The following is an 18756-nucleotide window of genomic DNA, read 5'->3' on the forward strand; positions in this document are numbered from 1 at the left end:
GATGTGGTCCTGTTGGCCTCTTCAGACCGCAACCTCCAGCACTCACTGGGGCAGTTTACAGCTGGGTGTGAAGCGGCGGGGATGAGGGTTAGCACCTCCAAATCTGAGGCCATAGTTCTCTGCCAGAAACCGGTGGATTGCTCCCTCCAGGTGGGGACGGAGTGCCTGCCTCAAGCGAAGGAGTTTAAGTATCTCGGGGTCTTGTTCACGAGTGAGAGGAGGATGGAGCGGGAGATCGACCGCCGGATCGGTGCTGCTGCAACAGTACAACAGGCGCTGCACCGGACCGTGCTGGTGAGAAGGGAGCTGAGCCGGAAGGCGAAGCTCTCAGTTTACCGGGCGATCTACGTTCCGACTCTCACCTATGGTCACGAGCTCTGGATCGTGACCAAAAGAACGAGGTCGCAGCTACAAGCGGCCGAAATGAGTTTACTCCGTAGGGCGGCCGGGCTCAGCCTTAGAGATAGGGTAAGGAGTTTGGATATCAGGAGGGAACTTGAAGTTGAGGCGCTACTCCTTCGTGTCCAAAGGAGTCAGCTGAGGTGGTTCGGGCATCTAATCAGGGTGCCTCCTAGGCGCCCCCCTCTGGAGGTTTTCCGGGCACGCCCAACTGGCAGGAAACCCCGGGGAAGACCCAGGACATGCTGGAGGGATTATATCTCCCGGCTGGCCTGGGAACGCCTCGGGATACGTCCATATAAACTGCATTGATCTGCGTGATCTTTACCTTTTCTTACCCTCTGAGATTGTCGTGAGGAGCCAAACTAAACAAACAAGCTAGCATTTGTTTGTAATTGCATTTGGCAAAGAAAGAGAAGCCTTGAGCTCTGGATGAATGCCAAATCTGTGCAGTTCATAAATACACAGTGGAGATGGTTGCGAAATAGTAACAACTCTGCCTTATATGGATAATCTCCTTTTCGGCTGACGGGGAGTAAAATATGACTGAGAGGCTGTTTTCAAGAAAACTGAGGGTCTCTTACATGTGTCCATCCCTTGTAAGCAGTTTAGGATCTACACATCCCAGCCTAACTGCATCATGTCTTTGAGGCTTTTATTTAAAAGATGATGGATGTGTATGGTGGCACAGTGGTGCAGTGGTTAGCATTGTCGCCTCACAGTGAAAAGGTTCCGCGTTCAAATCCGGGCCTTTCTGTGCAGAGTTTGCATGTTTTACTTGTGCCTGCGTGGGTTCTCTCCGGGTACTCCGGCTTCCTTCCACCATCCAAAAAACATGCACCTCAGATTAATTGGTGATTCTACAAATTGCCCTTAGGTGTGAATGAGAGCATGAATGGTCTTTGTTTCCGTCTGTCTCTATGTGTTGGCCCTGTTATGGATTGGCAACCTGTCCAGGCTGTACCTTGCCTTTGCCCAAAGTGAGCTGGGATAGGCTGCAGCTAGTGTAGATAATGGATGGATGGATATGACTGATGTGTTTAGTTTGGATACCAGCAGGAACTGAGCCGCTGATCCTTTATCCACATTTATCACTGTGTGACCAGCTACAGTCAGTTGCTGCTTGAATGAAAGAAGCCACAGTATGTGTGTGTGTGTGTAATGCTTTAAAGACCTGCCAGAATCTAAACGTCTGTTAAGCGGAGCACAGCTGGAGCCAGATCTGACACATCTCTGTGATTAATTCTCACATAAACCGTAAATGTGCATCAGTTTGTAGGCATGCAGCACAGCAACAGGTGAGATCTCATTCCAAAGGAATCTTAAACGCTTTCACTATCTGAGCCATAATTGAGAAGGAGAAGAACACCTTCAGGGCTTCAGTCAATAGCTGCAGTTTATTATGTTTTAACATTAACTAGTTCACTATTCTCACACCGGCGATGTCAACCAAGAAGACAGTTAACTGTGCCACCCTGCTGACTCATTACCTTTGTTCAGCGTTGAAAAATGAGGTCAACTCTGGTATTTTTTTTTGTTCACAGTCAAGTTCAAGTACTGTAAGTTGTTCTGACTTGAATTCACCTCCGTTTTGACGTTGATTACACCAACACTAAAGTATGTAACCAAATCTGAGCAAAACTGAGACTCATATTTAAAATCCTATTTGTTAGATTTTCAGCTTTCAGGACAAAATGGCTTCTGATCTTGGCTTTAAAAGGGGTCACATCCTGACTGTTTTCCCATCAAAAGCACCATCACGAATGTATTTCAGTTTCTAAATTATCATATTGACACAGCGCAGTATTTCCCCCAATCATCTACTTCTGTTATTACAGAAAATGTTTCACATTTACCTGACGGTAAGAAGTCAGGATTTCTAAATCAAATTCAGTTCCAAATTGTGATGATAAATGTCGGTTCATAAACTAAAATGTCATCCTGACAATCTGTACTCAATCTGTCCCATACACAGTATTCCCTACTCTTAATGTTCACAATGGAAAAGTTATACAAATAAAAACCAAAGTGTAGAAAAAAAAATCCATGTGAAAACCAAAAAAGCTTAATTTTTGACATTTTTGTGTGCCACAACGCAAAGTACTTAAAAAAAAAATTGAGTAATTGTTCCCAGCTGGAAAGACTTAAAACCAACTGTGGATTGCGTTGAATCAGTCCTGGACATACCAAGAAAACCAAAAACGGGCATTACATCTCTGGGACAACAAGTTTGATGACCAGCAGCTTCTAAAGTGATATTTGATCAACGTTTCAACACAAGTCTTCTGTCTTTTCCTGTTAGTAGAAAATGTTAAAATATATAGTTTTCCTTTATACTAACTGACAGACCATGTCTGTAGTACGAGCTGTAGTATAAGGCTTCAAAAGTATCTGGAGTAGTCATTTTGTTTTTGCATTTTATTGTGTTGAGAAACAAACAGGAAATGTGAGGCAAGATAGGGGATTCACAGCAAAAGTTCCTGCTTGCATTTTTACCCAGACACATCATGGTTTACATCTTAGCCCCTAGAACACCATGGTGCCCTGAACTTGCTCATGACGACTGAAGACATCCATCACATTCTAATAAATGAGTGGTGTCTCGGACGAGTGGTTAAAATTAAAGTTTATCTACCTCTCTTGCTAGCTAAGATCCTTTTTTTTTTTTTTTTTTTTTTTTTTTTTAGATGACTTGTGTCAAAAATCTAATTTGAACACTTTTATGATTTAATTTTTTATTGTGCTCAGAAGGTATATTTCTACCCAAATAAACTAAAAGATACATTCACAATTTTTCAAGTTTCTCTTAAGACAATAATTAGGTGCTGAAATGTACGTTGAAACCGTTTTCGTTTTGCAGTAATCCTTCCTCGTCTCGCAGGCCTCGAAGAGATCCCTTCAAAGCATCATTATAATGTAAGTGATGAGGGACAAAAACCTCCCTCATTGTCCACCGAAATATATTGAAAGGTTTATCTGAGTGAGACAGATCAAGTGATATCCACTTATTTTTTTTATTTGACAAACTGACACTGCTGAAGCCTCATATTTATGTCACATGAACTTTAAATATACATCATTGTGCAGAATGAGGATTGTGGGTAATGTCCTCATCACTTATATTAAAAACTCATTTTTAAAGCAATCCCTTCACTGCCAGCAAGCAAAACATGTTCCAAAGTACAAATCTGACAGTTGCATCCTTTAATTGAACAACGTTGGACTGGACGGCTGAGAACATGGTCAACTTTTATCTCCACCATGAAGCCAGTGAAGAGCGGATTTGTGCTTGGTGCGCTGTACAACAATTGTCTCGTCTTATAGTGTTGATGACAGATGGATCATGCTGTCAATTAATGGCTCAAGTTGCTGCCAAAAAAATAAGTGAGAAATTATGGGACCAGAACTAAGCCTGATTTCTCTCACTGGCATCTGGTATCAACCATTAGCTCTCCAGATCCGGACTGAACTGATTTTAAACAGCTTGATGTTTTCCTGACTGATTATTAACTATTATATAAACCAGAGATTTTGTTTGCATTTGTTCTTTATTTGATATAGAAAAACAAAAAGTACAATTAGAGTGCTGATACAAAAATATGGAAATCTGTCGTATAAAAACTCTGCCGCTTATCCCTAAAGTGGTTTCTACATTTATGTCATACACACACTTACTCACATTTTAAAGCTGCCATAGAATGGCTCATTCCTAGCAGGCGCTACTCATCATAGTGAAGTGAACAGTCTCATAGTGATGGCTCATATACATGAAGTTTGCTATACTGGCTATAAACATTGAGGATATGTTATGATTGTGTTATAAAGAACTGCATACATGATTTACATTCTGTCAGCAACAGGAAACACAGAATCCACCAAAACATAATCCATCTGCTGGAAGGTGATATATAATGCCTGACTGGGAGGTGAAGCAGCCGCTCTCCTCTCTCCTCTCTTGTTTCTCTCCTGTTTGTGGTCTACAAAGACAGGTTTTATGGTGAAACATGTACACAGTTGTTGAGATTGTCTGTAAAGTATTAAAGCAACATGTGTTGTGTAACTTTTTACCTAATTATTTTTTCTTGTATCCACAATCTGCATCTGCTTCTGGACCCAAATATCATTTGGATTGGCGCAGACAGTCCGTTGTTTTTTATGTGAAGTCCTCATCTTCATCAGAAACCTACACACATGAGCATCATTGTTTGTCACAAGTGTTATGAGCTCACACATTTCAAACGGCTGCTCTGAGTCTTCAGTGAGTAAGTCGTTTATTTCTCCATCAGTTTTTGGTGGTATGTTTTAACAATGCAGGGAAACAAAGATGAAGGAGGTAAGATTTGTTACTCACACAACAGCTCTGAGGTTGCAATCGCCATCTGTTTCCTGCATCCTGTAATGCACAATGTTTTTCTTTGCACGTTTTGGAAGGTCGACAGCGTAGCCGAGGCAGCAGTTGTCATATGAGCCTGCAGAGAGAGAGACTGTTAGAGGGAGATAAACTATCCCACATGAAAATGTCACTCCTGGGGAGAAATTAAGCAATCGCTGTGTGTGTATGGTTGTGTGTGTGTGCGTATGTTTTTTGGCATAGAGCCTTTGAACAAAAAGTGCTGAAGTAACCTCCATTTAGTCCTGATGGTTTTGAATATTTGATTGTTAATTCAGTATTAACAAGTAAAACATATGAATCATTAATAATTCAACAGCCTGTCAAGAGATTACAATTTTTGGCATTTTGTAGGATTCAAACAGATCTGGAGTTAAGCCAACTTTTTTCCGGGAAATTATTGTCTTCCCCTTCTACAAGCCCCACTGATTAATTTTGGAAGCCTAGATTGAGTATTTGGCATTAACAAATCACAAAAGGCTGTAATTTCTCTCACTTTCATACTCTTTCTCATCCTAATACAGACAGAGACACATAAATGAATATCCACCTCAACCAATGATCATGCATTACCTGACAGCACCTGATCTTCACTGTCACTGCTTGCATCGTGTTTCTGGTTATGGTTTCCTTTGGATATGAGCTTATATTAATATCCAGATAACAGATTGAGTTTATAATTTGGATATATATAATTAATTTTACAGTATCTGCCTAAAATTAAGGTAATTAATAATAATTAATTGTAGTCATTTTTATCTGAAGGTAGACCTATCACGAGGTTAGAGCAGATTTCACAGAGTGCATAAATGAAACATGAGTACAAACTGCCTGAGTCAGAGAATTATCTTACAACAAGGACCATGAGGGGTCATGAATTCAAAAAGGCAGAAAAAAAAACCCCAAAAAAACATGGTTTCAGAAATAATTTAATAAGAGTAGTTTTTTTTTCAGTTTTGTTTGTTCATGCCATGCTGTGATTTTATTCTGATCTAATTTTTACAGTCGTGTGTATGTGCCCCCCCTCCCCAAAGTTACATCTGCTACATAAAGATGCCAGCTACATTTAGATCCCAAAATATTTGTGAGCAGTCTGAAGCCCAAAATGATTTGCTGTACTGACTCCCATTAATGTGCTCTGCAGTGAAGCAGCTTTGGGCTCTTCTTTTTTTTTTTTACAAATTCAACCAATATATCAACATCTCTGTCTTCATTGATATATCAGAACTAATTTCCCCATTTGTGTTGTATTTCATTGTTCATAAAAATCAACTGTTTTTGCTGATGTATGCGCTCCTTCTATTTTCCAAACCGTTCACAAGATCACCACATCACAATACTCTATAACACAATACAAGCCTTGACATCTTGCACTTGGGTATGAAGTGTTGTGGTAAAACGTTTTTGTTTTTTTTAGCAGAATAATTCATCTTATTCTCATAATTATAAAAGACATGTGGATTATGAAATACAGCTGCAGCAACAATTCTTTTATATTTGGCTAAAGTGACACAGCTCATATTCTCCAGAGTCATAAGAAGTAGTGCAACTTTTCACCAAAACGAGGCCCATATTTTTAAGTTATAGTTTAAAATTATAAAACCCAACATGTTGAGCTATTGTAAAAGAATGCACAGTTACATTTCTGTGCAATCTAATTAAAATTAACATTAAATTGTCAGAGTTCTGGTGTGAAACAAATCCAACCTGTTCCACTTACCTTGAGCCAGACTCATGTACATGCATGTGAAGAGCAGAAGGAAGACGAGACCGTGAAACTTCATGGCTGCTGCTGTTGTTATTGTATAACTCGCTGCACAAACACAGGCAGAGTAGATTAAAGCAGAGCAAAAGAGAAAATTGGAAGCAAACTCTACCAACCCCCTCTGCCTTAGACAACTATATTATGTTTTCCATCACAAACTCCCCCATCTGCGCTCTTGTGCGAGGAAAAAGATAGTCTTTAACCCTTGATTAAAAATATTTCAATCTATCTGGTTTCCAGCTGTGTGCAGCTGTTCCTTATCGAGCACTCTGAGTGTTGTTTTACAGAAAGTAAGCGAGTTTATGGTACATTATAACTGGATTCCCTTCACTGCAGTTATCTCTGACATTTCAGTAAACTCAGTAGTTGGAACACACAACAACATGTTTGCTAAATCAGGACTACAAAAGCTAAAAAAAATAACACGAGGGGAAAAGCATGCAGAGAAACATACCTGTTCACATGAAGTGTTTCACCAGACGTCTTGGGAGGAAAAAGCTTTTGTCCAGTGCACCTCGTGGTGGTGCACTCTTATAGTGGAAATTGTCGTTCCCGGACACAGAATTTATTCTTCACCACACCTCCTCTGACATGTCAACCCTCCACATTTTACAACTGTTCAGTAGAAGTGCAATTTGATCACGGACTCTTAAGTTGTTTTTTTTCCTTTTTCTTTTCTGGGCTCAGGCAAAGTGACTGAAGATGACTGACATACGTGTGTGAGATACCTTTTGATGTACCTGATATATTGATTTCACCTCTACCTACCAAAGTATCATGAAGTCAATGGGGGAAAAACAGAACAGTTATGGAACACATCACATGTATTGTCTGTCAGCAAGGTCCTGTGCTGTGTCTCAAACTGAAGTTGTCAATAAACCTCCTTGCAGACAAAGGGTGTCCTCACATATAAAAAAAGAAATTGGTTTAAAGTCATGTTCAGGTCTCATCTTGCTGCAGAACATGAGATTAATGTCTCAATGAGAAAACAGGAAATGTGACTTTTGAAAGTTCTGTTCTTGGCTAAAGGCGGCACAGTGGAAGGTTAGCATTGTCGCCTCACAGTGAAAAGGTTCTGGGTTTGAATCCGGGCCTTTCTGTGCAGAGTTTGCATGTTCTCCCTGTGCTTGCGTGGGTTCTCTCCGGGTACTCCGGCTTCCTCCCACCATCCAAAAACATGCACCTCAGGTTAATTGGTGGTTCTACAAATTGCCCTTAGGTGTGAATGAGAGCGTGAATGGTCTTTGTTTCCGTCTGTCTCTATGTGTTGGCCCTGTGATGGACTGGCAACCTGTCCAGGGTGAATCCTGCCTTTGCCCAAAGTGAGCTGGGATAGGCTGCAGCCCCCTTGTGATAAAGTGGGTATAGATAATGGATGGATGGATGTTCTTCAATAAAGGGGACCACCTTCACCTTAAAAGGTCAGAGGTCATATGCATTACCCCTGGACATGGTAAAAATGTCAGAGCCATCCACAGCTACAAGATGAACAGTCCTTCACACAAAAGACTGATGTAATCTGCTAAAACCATCCAGATGTATGAGACCTTTCCAAAGTCTGATTAATGTGTGGCTTGTAATACATCTTGTATTGATTATCCTCATCATTTCCCGCTACAGCTGTGAGCATTTACATGCAAGGCCTGCATCTAAATGTATTCCTCAAAGGATGCTGAAAGATGTTTGATTTATCATGATATATATGTGTGTGTATGCTCCTCGAGCTTGCTTGACTATCTGTATCTATTTTACAGTTGTAGGTAACTTGTTTTCCTGCTGTACCTTAATTCAAACCGGCAAATTTACTGTAATATTAGGATTGTTATAGTCACTTTCAGTGGTGGAGTCATCACTAAAGTAACTAGAATTACCACCTCGTGGTTGTTTGCTGACACCAAGTAGTCAAGTCAAGTTGCAGGTGACATCCATGTTTGTCCAGAATGATATATGTAGTGAAGACTTTAAAGGAATTTGGCCAGTAAAGCTGATTGAAATATGGTTGTTGCTGAAAAGAAACTTCAAATTCTAAAACGTGAATGCATCACAATGACCTTCGACCTTTGACTACCATCATATTCACAACAGTGGACGGACGTAAGGTCCACCTAAAGTTTATCAGTTCATTTTTGGGTCCAAGTAAACATTTTTGCCAAATCTGAAGAAATTCTCTTAAAGGCGTTCCTGAGATAAAGTGTTCTCGAGAATGGGACAGACCTGAAGTGACAGTGACCTTGGCCTCTGACCCTTGACCACCAACATCTATTTACTTCCTCCTTGAGTACAAGTCCTTGCCAAATTGGAAGAAAGTCCTTCAAAGCGTTCCTGAGAGGTCATGTTCACAGAATGGGAGAGACTTGAGACTGCAGTGACCTTGACCTTTGACCCCAAAAATCGAATCATCTCATCGTTGACTCCTAATCACTGAAGATATTTGTGTTTTTGGGGTTGAAGTTGTGGTGGAGGGGGTTATTGGGCCTCTGACCAAGCATCCATGAGAATTTGTCGTTAAAAGACAAACTAAGGGCTGGGGCCTGAGAAATATCTCAATAAGGAAAGTCTCATGATCCTGCTCCAAAAATGTCTCCTGAACTGTTGTGTATTCTTCATGGTTTCTGAATATTCCATGTTGTTTAGTTTGCCATGACTTAACTCCTCCAGTGGTTTTGTTTTCAGGTTTTAAAGTAGTTTGCTGCTATGTTTTGGGTTCCCTGCAAAAAGAAACATGCTCTTAAAATCATCTGATACTCCATTTTCTATCAAAAGTGTCTCATGCCAGTGTAACAGCCCCTCCCCAATCTTTATAAACAATGTTGACCAGCATCTAAAACATTTGTAATTATTTGTAATTGTTACTATTTATTATAAACCAACATGAACATCTTAATGCTATTTCAAACCCCCTCTCCACATCATCTAGGGAAATATTTTTATACTGGGGAATATTTGTTATACTTATTTTGTTGGCCAGCATTTAGACGGTAAAATGTTAATTACGCCAAAATACTAAAATCTCCAAATTCCTGGCAAAGATGCAGGGATGTGTAAAGTAAGATGGGGGATTTTCATAGATTGTTATTATACGGCCAACAGCGTTATACCCCCAGTTACACACGTGTGATTGTGGAACATTTCCTTCCAGAACCACAAATATTAAAAATACAGAGAGCCTGACCTCAGTATGAGTTTCTTTCAACACAGTTTACAAAAGCATCAGTGAAAGTGATCTCTCTGTGTATAAACATGTTCTAAAGAATGCGCCGATGTGTCATAGTTTACATCATCTGGGACTCTTGGTCAGAGATGTCTGATCGCTTCCAAATACTGGTGCTCACTTGAACTAATGTCTCCTGAAACATAAATACTGTTGTTAACCTAGATAAGTGGGTCGTCCAAATGTCCTGGACTCTGCTGCAGGTCTATGCGTAAAGTAAGATGGGGATTTTTTTTTTTTATAGATTGTTATTATATGGCCAACAGTGTTATACCCCCAGTTACACACGTGTGATTGTGGAACATTTCCTTCCAGAACCACAAGTATTAATATGATGCTTTAAAAGCCTTCACTTTCTATGAGACTTAGGGCCATGACTGCAGAGATTTCCTGTCATTAGTGAGGTCAGACAATGATGTTGGCTAAAAAAAGGTTTGACTCACAACCAGAGTCTAAGTTCACTGCACAGCAGTCAAATTCCTCCACCAAAACTGGGAAAAACTTTCACCTCAATGGTTTTGCATTGTTCTCAGGGTCACTCTCATTGTGAAACAGGAACAGGCCTTCTCCAGAGTGTTTAAGCAAATACACACTCATTCCAAGTTTTTGTACATTAACTGCACATTAGATCCTTGCACAATCGATCCTTTTCAAGGCAGACATTTTAGATAAGACAAGGGCTACAAATGACATACTGTAGATCAATTAGTAATCTATTCAAGTGTCCCTATAAGTCAGAAATGTGAAGCAGCAGGATGGAATTCAGCCATTATCATTAACGCCTGTGCTTTTCCTCCTGTAACATGCAACATGAATGTTGTCTAAGAAAAAGGCTTATTGAAACAAACCACGAAACACAACCTCAAACCAAAAACACAAATGGGTGAGGTTTGAATAATTTACTTTCACTTTTTTAAATGTTTCCTAAACTGTGAGTTGCAAAGTGTATGTTTCACAGTTAAAAGCAGAATGGCCCTTCTCATTGTTATTTTATTATATATAACTATTATATCATTGGGTTATTATTATAGACCCATTAACATGCAGGATTTTAATGGTGTAGCTGGAGATAATTGTAAATGGTAAATGGTCTGTACTTGTATAGTGCTTTATCACCTTTTGGTCTCAAAGCGCTTTGACATGGTTTTCCCATTCATCCATTCACACACTAATGAGACAGATCACCATGTAAGGTGCACATTCACACACCGATGGTACACCATCGGGAGCAACTTAGGGTTCAGTGTCTTGCTCAAGGACACTTAGGCATGTGGACAGGAGGAGCTGGGGATTGAGCCACCAACCTTCTGATTAGTGTGCAACCCACTCTACCGACTGAGCCACAGCCTCTCCTTAATTGTAAATATTTTAGAGGCTGCTGAGTAATTTAATTAACTGTATTTATTTTCATATGCTGAATATAGTTTTGTAGTGCTAGATATAGCATAAAGATGTTCGATCCAGTGCTTAAAATGTTACAGAAGTAATAAAAGCAAATGTACTTGATCTATCAAATATTGTCATTATGTACAGCTTTAGTGTGTCAGTGGAAATATTTCATATATTACGTTGCATTAAAAAAATGTTTTGCATGTTTTACAAAACTTAATTTGAAGTTTACTTAATTTTGCGCAGTAAATGTGGACATTTTGATAAGCATCATGTACCACTATTGGAGAAGGTGTTATAACAGATGACAGGAAAGACATCATGTTCTCTGCAGTTCGGTGGAAAAAAATATGCGCATATAACAGTATTGACATTGGTCAAAAGAGTTGGGAAATATTTGTACAATGGATATCACTATTAAAAAAAATGCAATACCATGCACCCCTAAATAGTAATGTTACAAGACAAATAAATTAATCAAATAAATAACACAAATAAATTAAAAAAAATATTTGCAAGTTAATGAGCAGTTATAGCTGTTAATTGTAGTGGAGAACAGAGATAGATAGATAGATAGATAGATAGATAGATAGATAGATAGATAGATAGATAGATAGATAGATAGATAGATAGATAGATAGATAGATAGATAGATAGATAGATAGATAGATATTACAGCTGCAATACTTTATTTAATTGCTTTAATGCATCATATTCAATACAATTATCATATGTTTGATAGGTATGTTTGTTATGCAAGAACCATAAATCTCTGAAAGTCAACTGTCAATAGCTTCAAATGGGTTTTTAAATAGTTTATTTAACTTTAAGAAATACAACTAGAGGAAATTCCTCAACCCAATGCAGCAGGCTATTCAATCTACAGCACCACGGCCCGCAGGCCAGATACTGCTAATATATGTATTAACATAATGCTGTAAGTTAAACCGGTTTTTTTAGTGTTTTTTTTTTAAATTTTTTACAAAGCATACAATAAAATAATAAGATAAATCATCAGAATCATTACGTCGCCATCTAGCGGTCATCTTAAATATCGTCCAGAACAAGACTCCGGTCCAGAAGTCCAGTCCTTATGACTCTGAGACGTCCTGACCAGTTTTTCCGGCCCGGTTCAGCGACACCTCCGTGTGGGCGTGGACCAACCCGGCTTTACCTCCATAACAGCCACTGAGCAACAACCAGAAGTGAGCGCCGAGTGCAAGTCATCCTGACCGCAGCACTTCGCCGGTCCGTCCCGCCTGTCCTCCGGCCAGCAGCCCGTCAGAGTCGCTCAGCCGGCGGCGACAGAAGCGACGCGCTCCGCGCTCGTTAGCAACCCGTTAGCTTAGCGACTGATAGACCACATGGATCCTCAAAACGCCGACAGCGAGGAGGAGAAGATGCTGCTGAGCCACGCGAAGACACTCCGGCTCCACACCGGCAACTTAGTCAACCGAAGCCGGCTGAAGAAGAAGTGTCCGGGCTCTCCCAGCGAGGAGGTAAAAAAAAACAAAAAAACCCCGCGGCGCTGGTGAACACGTAGCTCGTTAGCTTTAGCCCGCACGCTCGGCTACCTGGCTGAATATTTAACCGGCTGCTGACACCGCGGTGTGAAAACACAAAACCTTGGATGAGACACCGGGGACACGTTTAAAGGATAGCTAACTTTCCCCGTCCGTCTTCAGGACAGCGTAGCTGAACTAATGTGTGTGTTTTTATTTTTAATAATGTCACATGTCCCACTGTTATTGGTGTTGTTGATCCAGTCTGAGGTGAAAAGTTCACCGGTGGGGAACAATAGTTATCTCTTTAAAACGTGCACCTGTCGGGATCAAACAGGTGATCCGTGTCCACCTGCAGGCAGGTGCACCCCTGACAACCTTTGACGAGACAACAACAACAACAACAACTCAACATGTCCAGTAATCCATTAACACGTCTATGTCTCAGTCAGTAACTGTAGGCTGATTTATGAATCATTTATTGTGGAAGAATAGATATTAAATGATCCACGTTAGTCACAATTACTCAGCACAAAATGTTTATCTGAAACACTCGTTGTTGTTGTTTTTTTAAGAAGCTGTGAATGTCTGAGGTCATGGCAGTAAATCATGATTATTTTCATGATCAATTAATCGTCGATTGTTTTCTCGATTCATCAATTTGCGGTTTAGTCTTTTTAAAATTGTCAGAAAATGGTGGAAAGCCCAAAGTGAAGCCTAAAATCAGTTTATTATCACGAATGAATGAGTCTGAAAATAAGAACATTTAAGAAGCTGCAATCAGAGAGGCTTTGCATTTTATTTCATTATAAAATCATTCAAAAACAATTTGGATTATGAAAATAGTTACCGAATAAGTTTCTGTTGATAGACTTAACAATTGAAGATCATTTGGCACTGTGACCAGGTTCCCTGTAGTTATGTAAAGACGTGGCGGTAAGAGTCTGCACACCAACTCATTGTTTTGAAGTAGGAAACATCGCCTGCAGATTCCCTCTGAAGTGTGTTTGTAATTTGGGACTGCCCTACCGTTGTCCAAAGTCAGTCCTGTAGTTGTTAATAGCTGTAATCAAGGGCAAAGGTCTAATTTAACTTTCTCTGCCACCATTTAATTTCCACAATAGAAGAGTACAGTAATAATGGGGAGGATTTTTTTTGTGTGTGTGTCTTGATTACTGATGTAACTGGAGGAGAGTATTGTGTACAGTACATGTGGCTGATATGCCACAAAAACGGTGTATTATGAAGAAACATGCGTTGGAAAGTAATTCATCTCCTTCCTGCTGCAAAGTCTTCATTCATACGTTTCACATGGAGTTCTCTTAAAAACACAAACATTATGTACATTAGATTTAATATGACCAACTTTGCAAAAACATCTTGAATCGTTCAGATCTTTTTTTTTTTTTTTTTTTTACCATCTATCTGTTTTAACATGAACGGAGGTTTTGTAAACAAAATGTTCAACCTCTGTTTAAACCAGCCTCTCTCTCGTTTGTTTTACATTTTCTGTTGCTGTCGTAAACATTTCTCCCTCACAACTTCTTCAACGACTGACTCGGCCGTCCTGAACATCCCTTTTGTTAACAGACAGGTGTATTTCAAAATCGAACATTCACCGGTCCTTAAACCGGATTCATCTCCACTCCCTGCTCCGTTTGTTTCCGTGTTTCCTTCACAAACTGATTTCACTATTCATGACACATGATGACTCGTGCTTTTCTTGCGCCGCACATCGCAGCTGTCGACGACGACGACTCCGCGCGTCTCCCCGGCGGTCGTCTGACTTTGTGTCCGTTTGATGTTTCAGCTTCGAGACTGCATTCAAGCCACACTGAGCGACTGGTTCTCCACGACAAAAAAGTCATCTAAGGTGGGGAGATGTTTACAGTTTTATTGTTTACCCAAATATTCACACAGTTTTCATGTTCTCTCGTGACGCTGAGAAATGAACAGTGGTATTTGTGTCAGTGGTGTGATACGGCCAGACCGGCAGTATGTGAATGAGTTGCACAGTAATGTGCTACTACGCCGCCGGTCAGCTGGATTTTCCTGTGCTTGGGAAAGTAAAATAACTGTAGTGATGGACATCAAAGTTCGCCTCGAGGCTCGCTGAAAAGAAGCTGTCATGATGAATGTTCATGCAGTGCTGCCTGCCAAAGGCGCCATTCCAAATATGCATCTGTCTGCTATCTAGGGGGGGTGGAGGTGGGGGGTGGGGTGGGTGGGGGTACAAAACCTTTGTTTAGGAGGGCTTGTCCGTTAACTTTTTAAAAGGATTTCTACAAAGTGGTAGTCATTAAAGAACTTTTTTTTTTTTTTTTTTTTTTTCAACTAACATCCTGACAATTCTGACATAAAATTAAAAAAAAAAAAAAATAAAAAAAAAAGCTGCAGGACTCGGTGTAGTGAACCACCATTCCTGCTGAACACCCTCCTCTTCTGGCTCTTTTGCTGGGCTCAGCTAATCTGCCTCAGCTTTTATCGCCACGCCCACCGGACTCAAATTGGGGGGTAGGGGGGTTAGAAAGAGCTGAAGTGAGGTATCTTAAATACCAACAAATACAGAGCTCATGGGACATATCGCTTGCAGGGAAATTTTAAGGATGGGACGTTTGAGTCATGGGTCCACGGTGTGTTTTCTGTTGGTCTGCTGACAAAAACCACAAAGATATTAGCTCTGCGTTTTTAAAGATAAAGTCCTGTTATGCTAAACCCTTCTGAGAAAGTCTTACATGTTGGTCTCATGTCAGAATTACTTGTTCAAAAAGTCGCTCATGATTCTCATTAATCCATCGGTGTTGTGGCCTTTATAACTTTTTTTTTCATCTTGTAGCTGTTTTTCAGCAGCGGTCGTTCTCTGTGGCATCAGATGCTAAATATCACACATGCTTTGTGTCTGTCCTGTCTTTTACGTCCGAATGGCAAATTAACACAGTTTAAGCAGATAGATGAAACCAGCAGTGTGACAATTTCCATGTCTGAAAGGGCTTTCTAATCAGTGCTCCCCTTCTCATGCAGGACTTTCCAGATACACTAAACTGCTCCATTCCCGAGGCAACAGATGCTATCACACCTGAAGAGAGGGAGGAGGTGAAGGTTTCAGGTCAGTCTTAGGTTTGTTCTTTACGTCAAGGCTATAAAGCAACAAAGAAACTGAAATTATACTTCAACGAAGATGCATGAAAGGGGATGTACACGAGAGACACTTTTGAGATTGATCAGAGCATCCATAATTAATGACTGGCTCAGTGAAAAGTAGTAATAGTTTTTGGGGGACGACATATTTACGGATGTATTCTTTCCGCAGTCAAGCTTTTCCTGTGTGAGTCGGGTCAGTCGTCGATCAGAGATGCAGTGGAGATGGGTGAGGTTTAACTCTCTTCAGCAAAAATGTCACGAACCAGAAAAAGTTACACTGAGTTGTTATGAACATGTTAAATCTGAACTAGAAGACTCCTCTCTGTGATGTGGCCTTATTCGTCTCCCACTTCTAGCCTGCCAGACGCTGGCAGTGTCCCAGCTCGACTCTGTTATTATAGCGCCACCTGGGCCCCTGGAGGGGGACAGCCAGAGTTTGGCTCACCTTCAGCCAGCATGGGAGGACCTGGAAGCTCTGGTCAGGAGCCAGCAGATTGCTGCCATTGGCACCTCTGACCTGGACAAAGATCTGCTGGAGCAGCTGTACAACTGGGCTCAGGTCAGTCAGACTCTTGTCTATGCGAGCCTTAAGTTCTTTGTAGAGGCAATAGTGATGCTGACCTCTGATCACGGGTCAGAATGGCAGAAAATATCTATTATGAGCTTCGACCAGTGCACCATTTTTTCCTGTTGAACCATTTGAAGCCAGTGACTGACGTTCCCTCTTTTGGACCAGGTGAAACCCAGTAGTAACCAGGTCAACCTGGCCTCCTGCTGTGTGATGCCTCCTGACCTGACTGCCTTCGCTAAAGAGTTTGACATCCAGCTGCTCACCCACAATGACCCCAAAGGTGAAAGTCATATTTGTTTTTATAATGGCCAAATAGCTCCACATACACTGTCCTTCTGCAATAAAAAAATAAATAAAGTATTTATCCGCAACTTGAGATAGCTCCCATTAAATACACTATTTACTCCTGTTTGAGTCACATTTGCCAAAAACTACAGTGACCAGCTGTTTTAGGAAACTACTTCATCTTTTTAAAGATGAAAATATATACAGGGGCAATCAAATGTTCAGAAAGTCCTCATGTTTTGCGCAAATGGAGTTCAGCAACGTAATGTGCACGAAGCAGGGGGAACCTATAACCCTCGCGAGTCAGTCTTCTGAGGAATGTAGCTTCATCAACATCAGCAGCCGAGTTGCACACGCTTTCATGATCACTGGGTCGGGCGCATTGGGGATTACACCGTGGAGCTGAGCAGGTAGCACACAAGAAGTCGCAAGGAGCCAAACCCTTTTGAGTAGAGGTGGTGGGGAGTCACCATTGTGAAACTTATACATCTTTTCTGTTTCTCTAGAGCTGATGTCAGCAGCCACCTTCCAGGAGGCGGTGAAGGAGGGAACGCAGGACCTGAACATCGCCAACTGGAGGCTAGAGTGGGTCCTGCGTTACTCCGTTATTGTTAAGAGCAGGGGAATCATCAAGTCCAAGGGCTACCTTGTCAGTGCCAGGAAGGCGAGCCCATAGCACCCGACCGTAGAAAAAGACACAGGGATGAAGCCATTTTCCTCCGTTTTCATTCACACACACACACAAAATGCAAAGTAACAGCTCTAAATAATGGATGCTGCCCAATCAGCGCGGGTCTCGAAGTCATTCTTTTATCTTACAGATAAGGTTGCATCTTCCTCATCTGTGATTTACTTTGTTTGCCAGATGCATGTATTCATTTCCATCATCTCGGTGAGGTCAAAAATAGAGATGGAACTTGCCAGATCAACTCCATCAACTCAGCTTTGAGAGAGAAGACTGATAAAGTGACTTTCACAGATGGTCGCTCTCCCTGCGACCAGCGCATTGACAGCCATATATCAACACAGTAGAGGCTGTTATAATGATGGAAAACACTGGCTGCTAAGCTTTTGGTCCAAGGTGAAGGGTCTTCAACCATGTGCTGATGTAAAGTGCCTCTCGTTTACTGCTCCTTCTGTTCTCACCCCTGCTTTGTCTCCACTGTGTCCGTGTGAATCAAGCTTTAAATATCAGTCTGAATGAAAAGATTACAAGTAGAGGAAAAAAAAGATAGACATCTATAGTTTTTAGTGGCAAATAATTCCAATTCCATTTTGAATAGAGAAATGGAAACAGCTCGTGTGAAAGAAAAGTCAGATTTTACTCATGCATTTTAGATTCTTCCTGCTGTGTATAACACCATTTACATTCCTTGATTGAGAAACACAATGCACTAATTCAGACCCAATCCAGTTTTAATGTTTAAGCAGATTGAATTTGACTTTAACTGGTAAAGCAGACAACTATGTAAGTATGAAGAGCTATATTTTATCAAGCTTTTTCTCTTACTATGTGCTGTTTTTGAAGATGTTTGCCCACCCCGTGCTCATGAGATTGATTTGAGGGAGAGCACAGAAATATATTGAGATTGACATGACGAGCAGACTGATGTCCGTTGTACGTGTTATTTTCGCACTGGAAACTCCACGACGTGGAGATGTAGAAAATTTTTTAATTCTGGGGAAGATGTTTTTATTTATCAATCATGGTTGCTTTTCCAGGCAGAATCCAGTAAATTCACAAATTTTCTGTTGTACTGTAAACATATTTAATATTGTCATATATCTGTATATCATGAATTGGCTTTATGGAAATGATGAAACACGTGTTTTTACCATCAACACTGGTGTAAAATCTTTGAACAAGAGCTAGTGGGACGGTTTGATTTTGCGACAAAACAGAAAAAGACTTTTGAAAGATAAAACAATACTTAAAAAATAGGTGGACTGAGCTGAAACTGGAAGAAAAGCAACTAATTTCTCCCTCCAGAATGTTTGACATTGATCTTAATTTGAATTGAAATAATTAAAAATAGACTTGTTAAATGTTACATAAGAATGTGCTGAAAAGGTCCTCCCACTGATCTCCCCCCACTACCCCTC

General features: G+C 40.6%; 2 protein-coding genes across 2 annotated transcripts; one reads left to right on the forward strand and one right to left on the reverse strand.

Moving 5' to 3' along the window:
- Positions 1 to 3928: 3928 nt before the first annotated feature.
- On the reverse strand, positions 3929 to 7113 carry ccl25b (chemokine (C-C motif) ligand 25b). The gene is made up of 5 exons (XM_069698986.1): positions 7009 to 7113; positions 6510 to 6602; positions 4751 to 4868; positions 4468 to 4582; positions 3929 to 4376 (listed from the first exon to the last, which is right to left on the reverse strand). Exons 2-4 carry the CDS (start codon positions 6571 to 6573, stop codon positions 4468 to 4470), a joined length of 297 nt encoding a protein of 98 aa, XP_069555087.1. The 5' UTR covers positions 6574 to 6602; positions 7009 to 7113; the 3' UTR covers positions 3929 to 4376.
- A 5169-nt stretch (positions 7114 to 12282) lies between these two features.
- On the forward strand, positions 12283 to 18519 carry gclm (glutamate-cysteine ligase, modifier subunit). The gene is made up of 7 exons (XM_069699030.1): positions 12283 to 12653; positions 14467 to 14529; positions 15678 to 15762; positions 15967 to 16023; positions 16154 to 16356; positions 16534 to 16648; positions 17160 to 18519. Exons 1-7 carry the CDS (start codon positions 12519 to 12521, stop codon positions 17327 to 17329), a joined length of 828 nt encoding a protein of 275 aa, XP_069555131.1. The 5' UTR covers positions 12283 to 12518; the 3' UTR covers positions 17330 to 18519.
- The last annotated feature ends 237 nt before the right edge of the window (positions 18520 to 18756 follow it).

Source organism: Brachyistius frenatus, unplaced genomic scaffold, assembly GCF_029030835.1.
Source record: "Brachyistius frenatus isolate BFR_SWC_R1_liver_20210118 unplaced genomic scaffold, ASM2903083v1 Contig_29, whole genome shotgun sequence".
NCBI lineage: Eukaryota > Metazoa > Chordata > Actinopteri > Embiotocidae > Brachyistius > Brachyistius frenatus.

Coding starts and splice junctions, on each gene's coding strand:
- ccl25b (XM_069698986.1), bottom strand. CDS start 6,573: ATGAAGTTTCACGGTCTCGTCTTCCTTCTGCTCTTCACATGCATGTAC. Junction 4,869..6,509: donor GTACATGAGTCTGGCTCAAG/GTAAGTGGAACA, acceptor CTCTCTCTGCAG/GCTCATATGACAACTGCTGC. Junction 4,583..4,750: donor TGCAACCTCAGAGCTGTTGT/GTGAGTAACAAA, acceptor TCATGTGTGTAG/GTTTCTGATGAAGATGAGGA.
- gclm (XM_069699030.1), top strand. CDS start 12,519: ATGGATCCTCAAAACGCCGACAGCGAGGAGGAGAAGATGCTGCTGAGC. Junction 12,654..14,466: donor CGGGCTCTCCCAGCGAGGAG/GTAAAAAAAAAC, acceptor TTGATGTTTCAG/CTTCGAGACTGCATTCAAGC. Junction 16,357..16,533: donor AGCTGTACAACTGGGCTCAG/GTCAGTCAGACT, acceptor CTTTTGGACCAG/GTGAAACCCAGTAGTAACCA.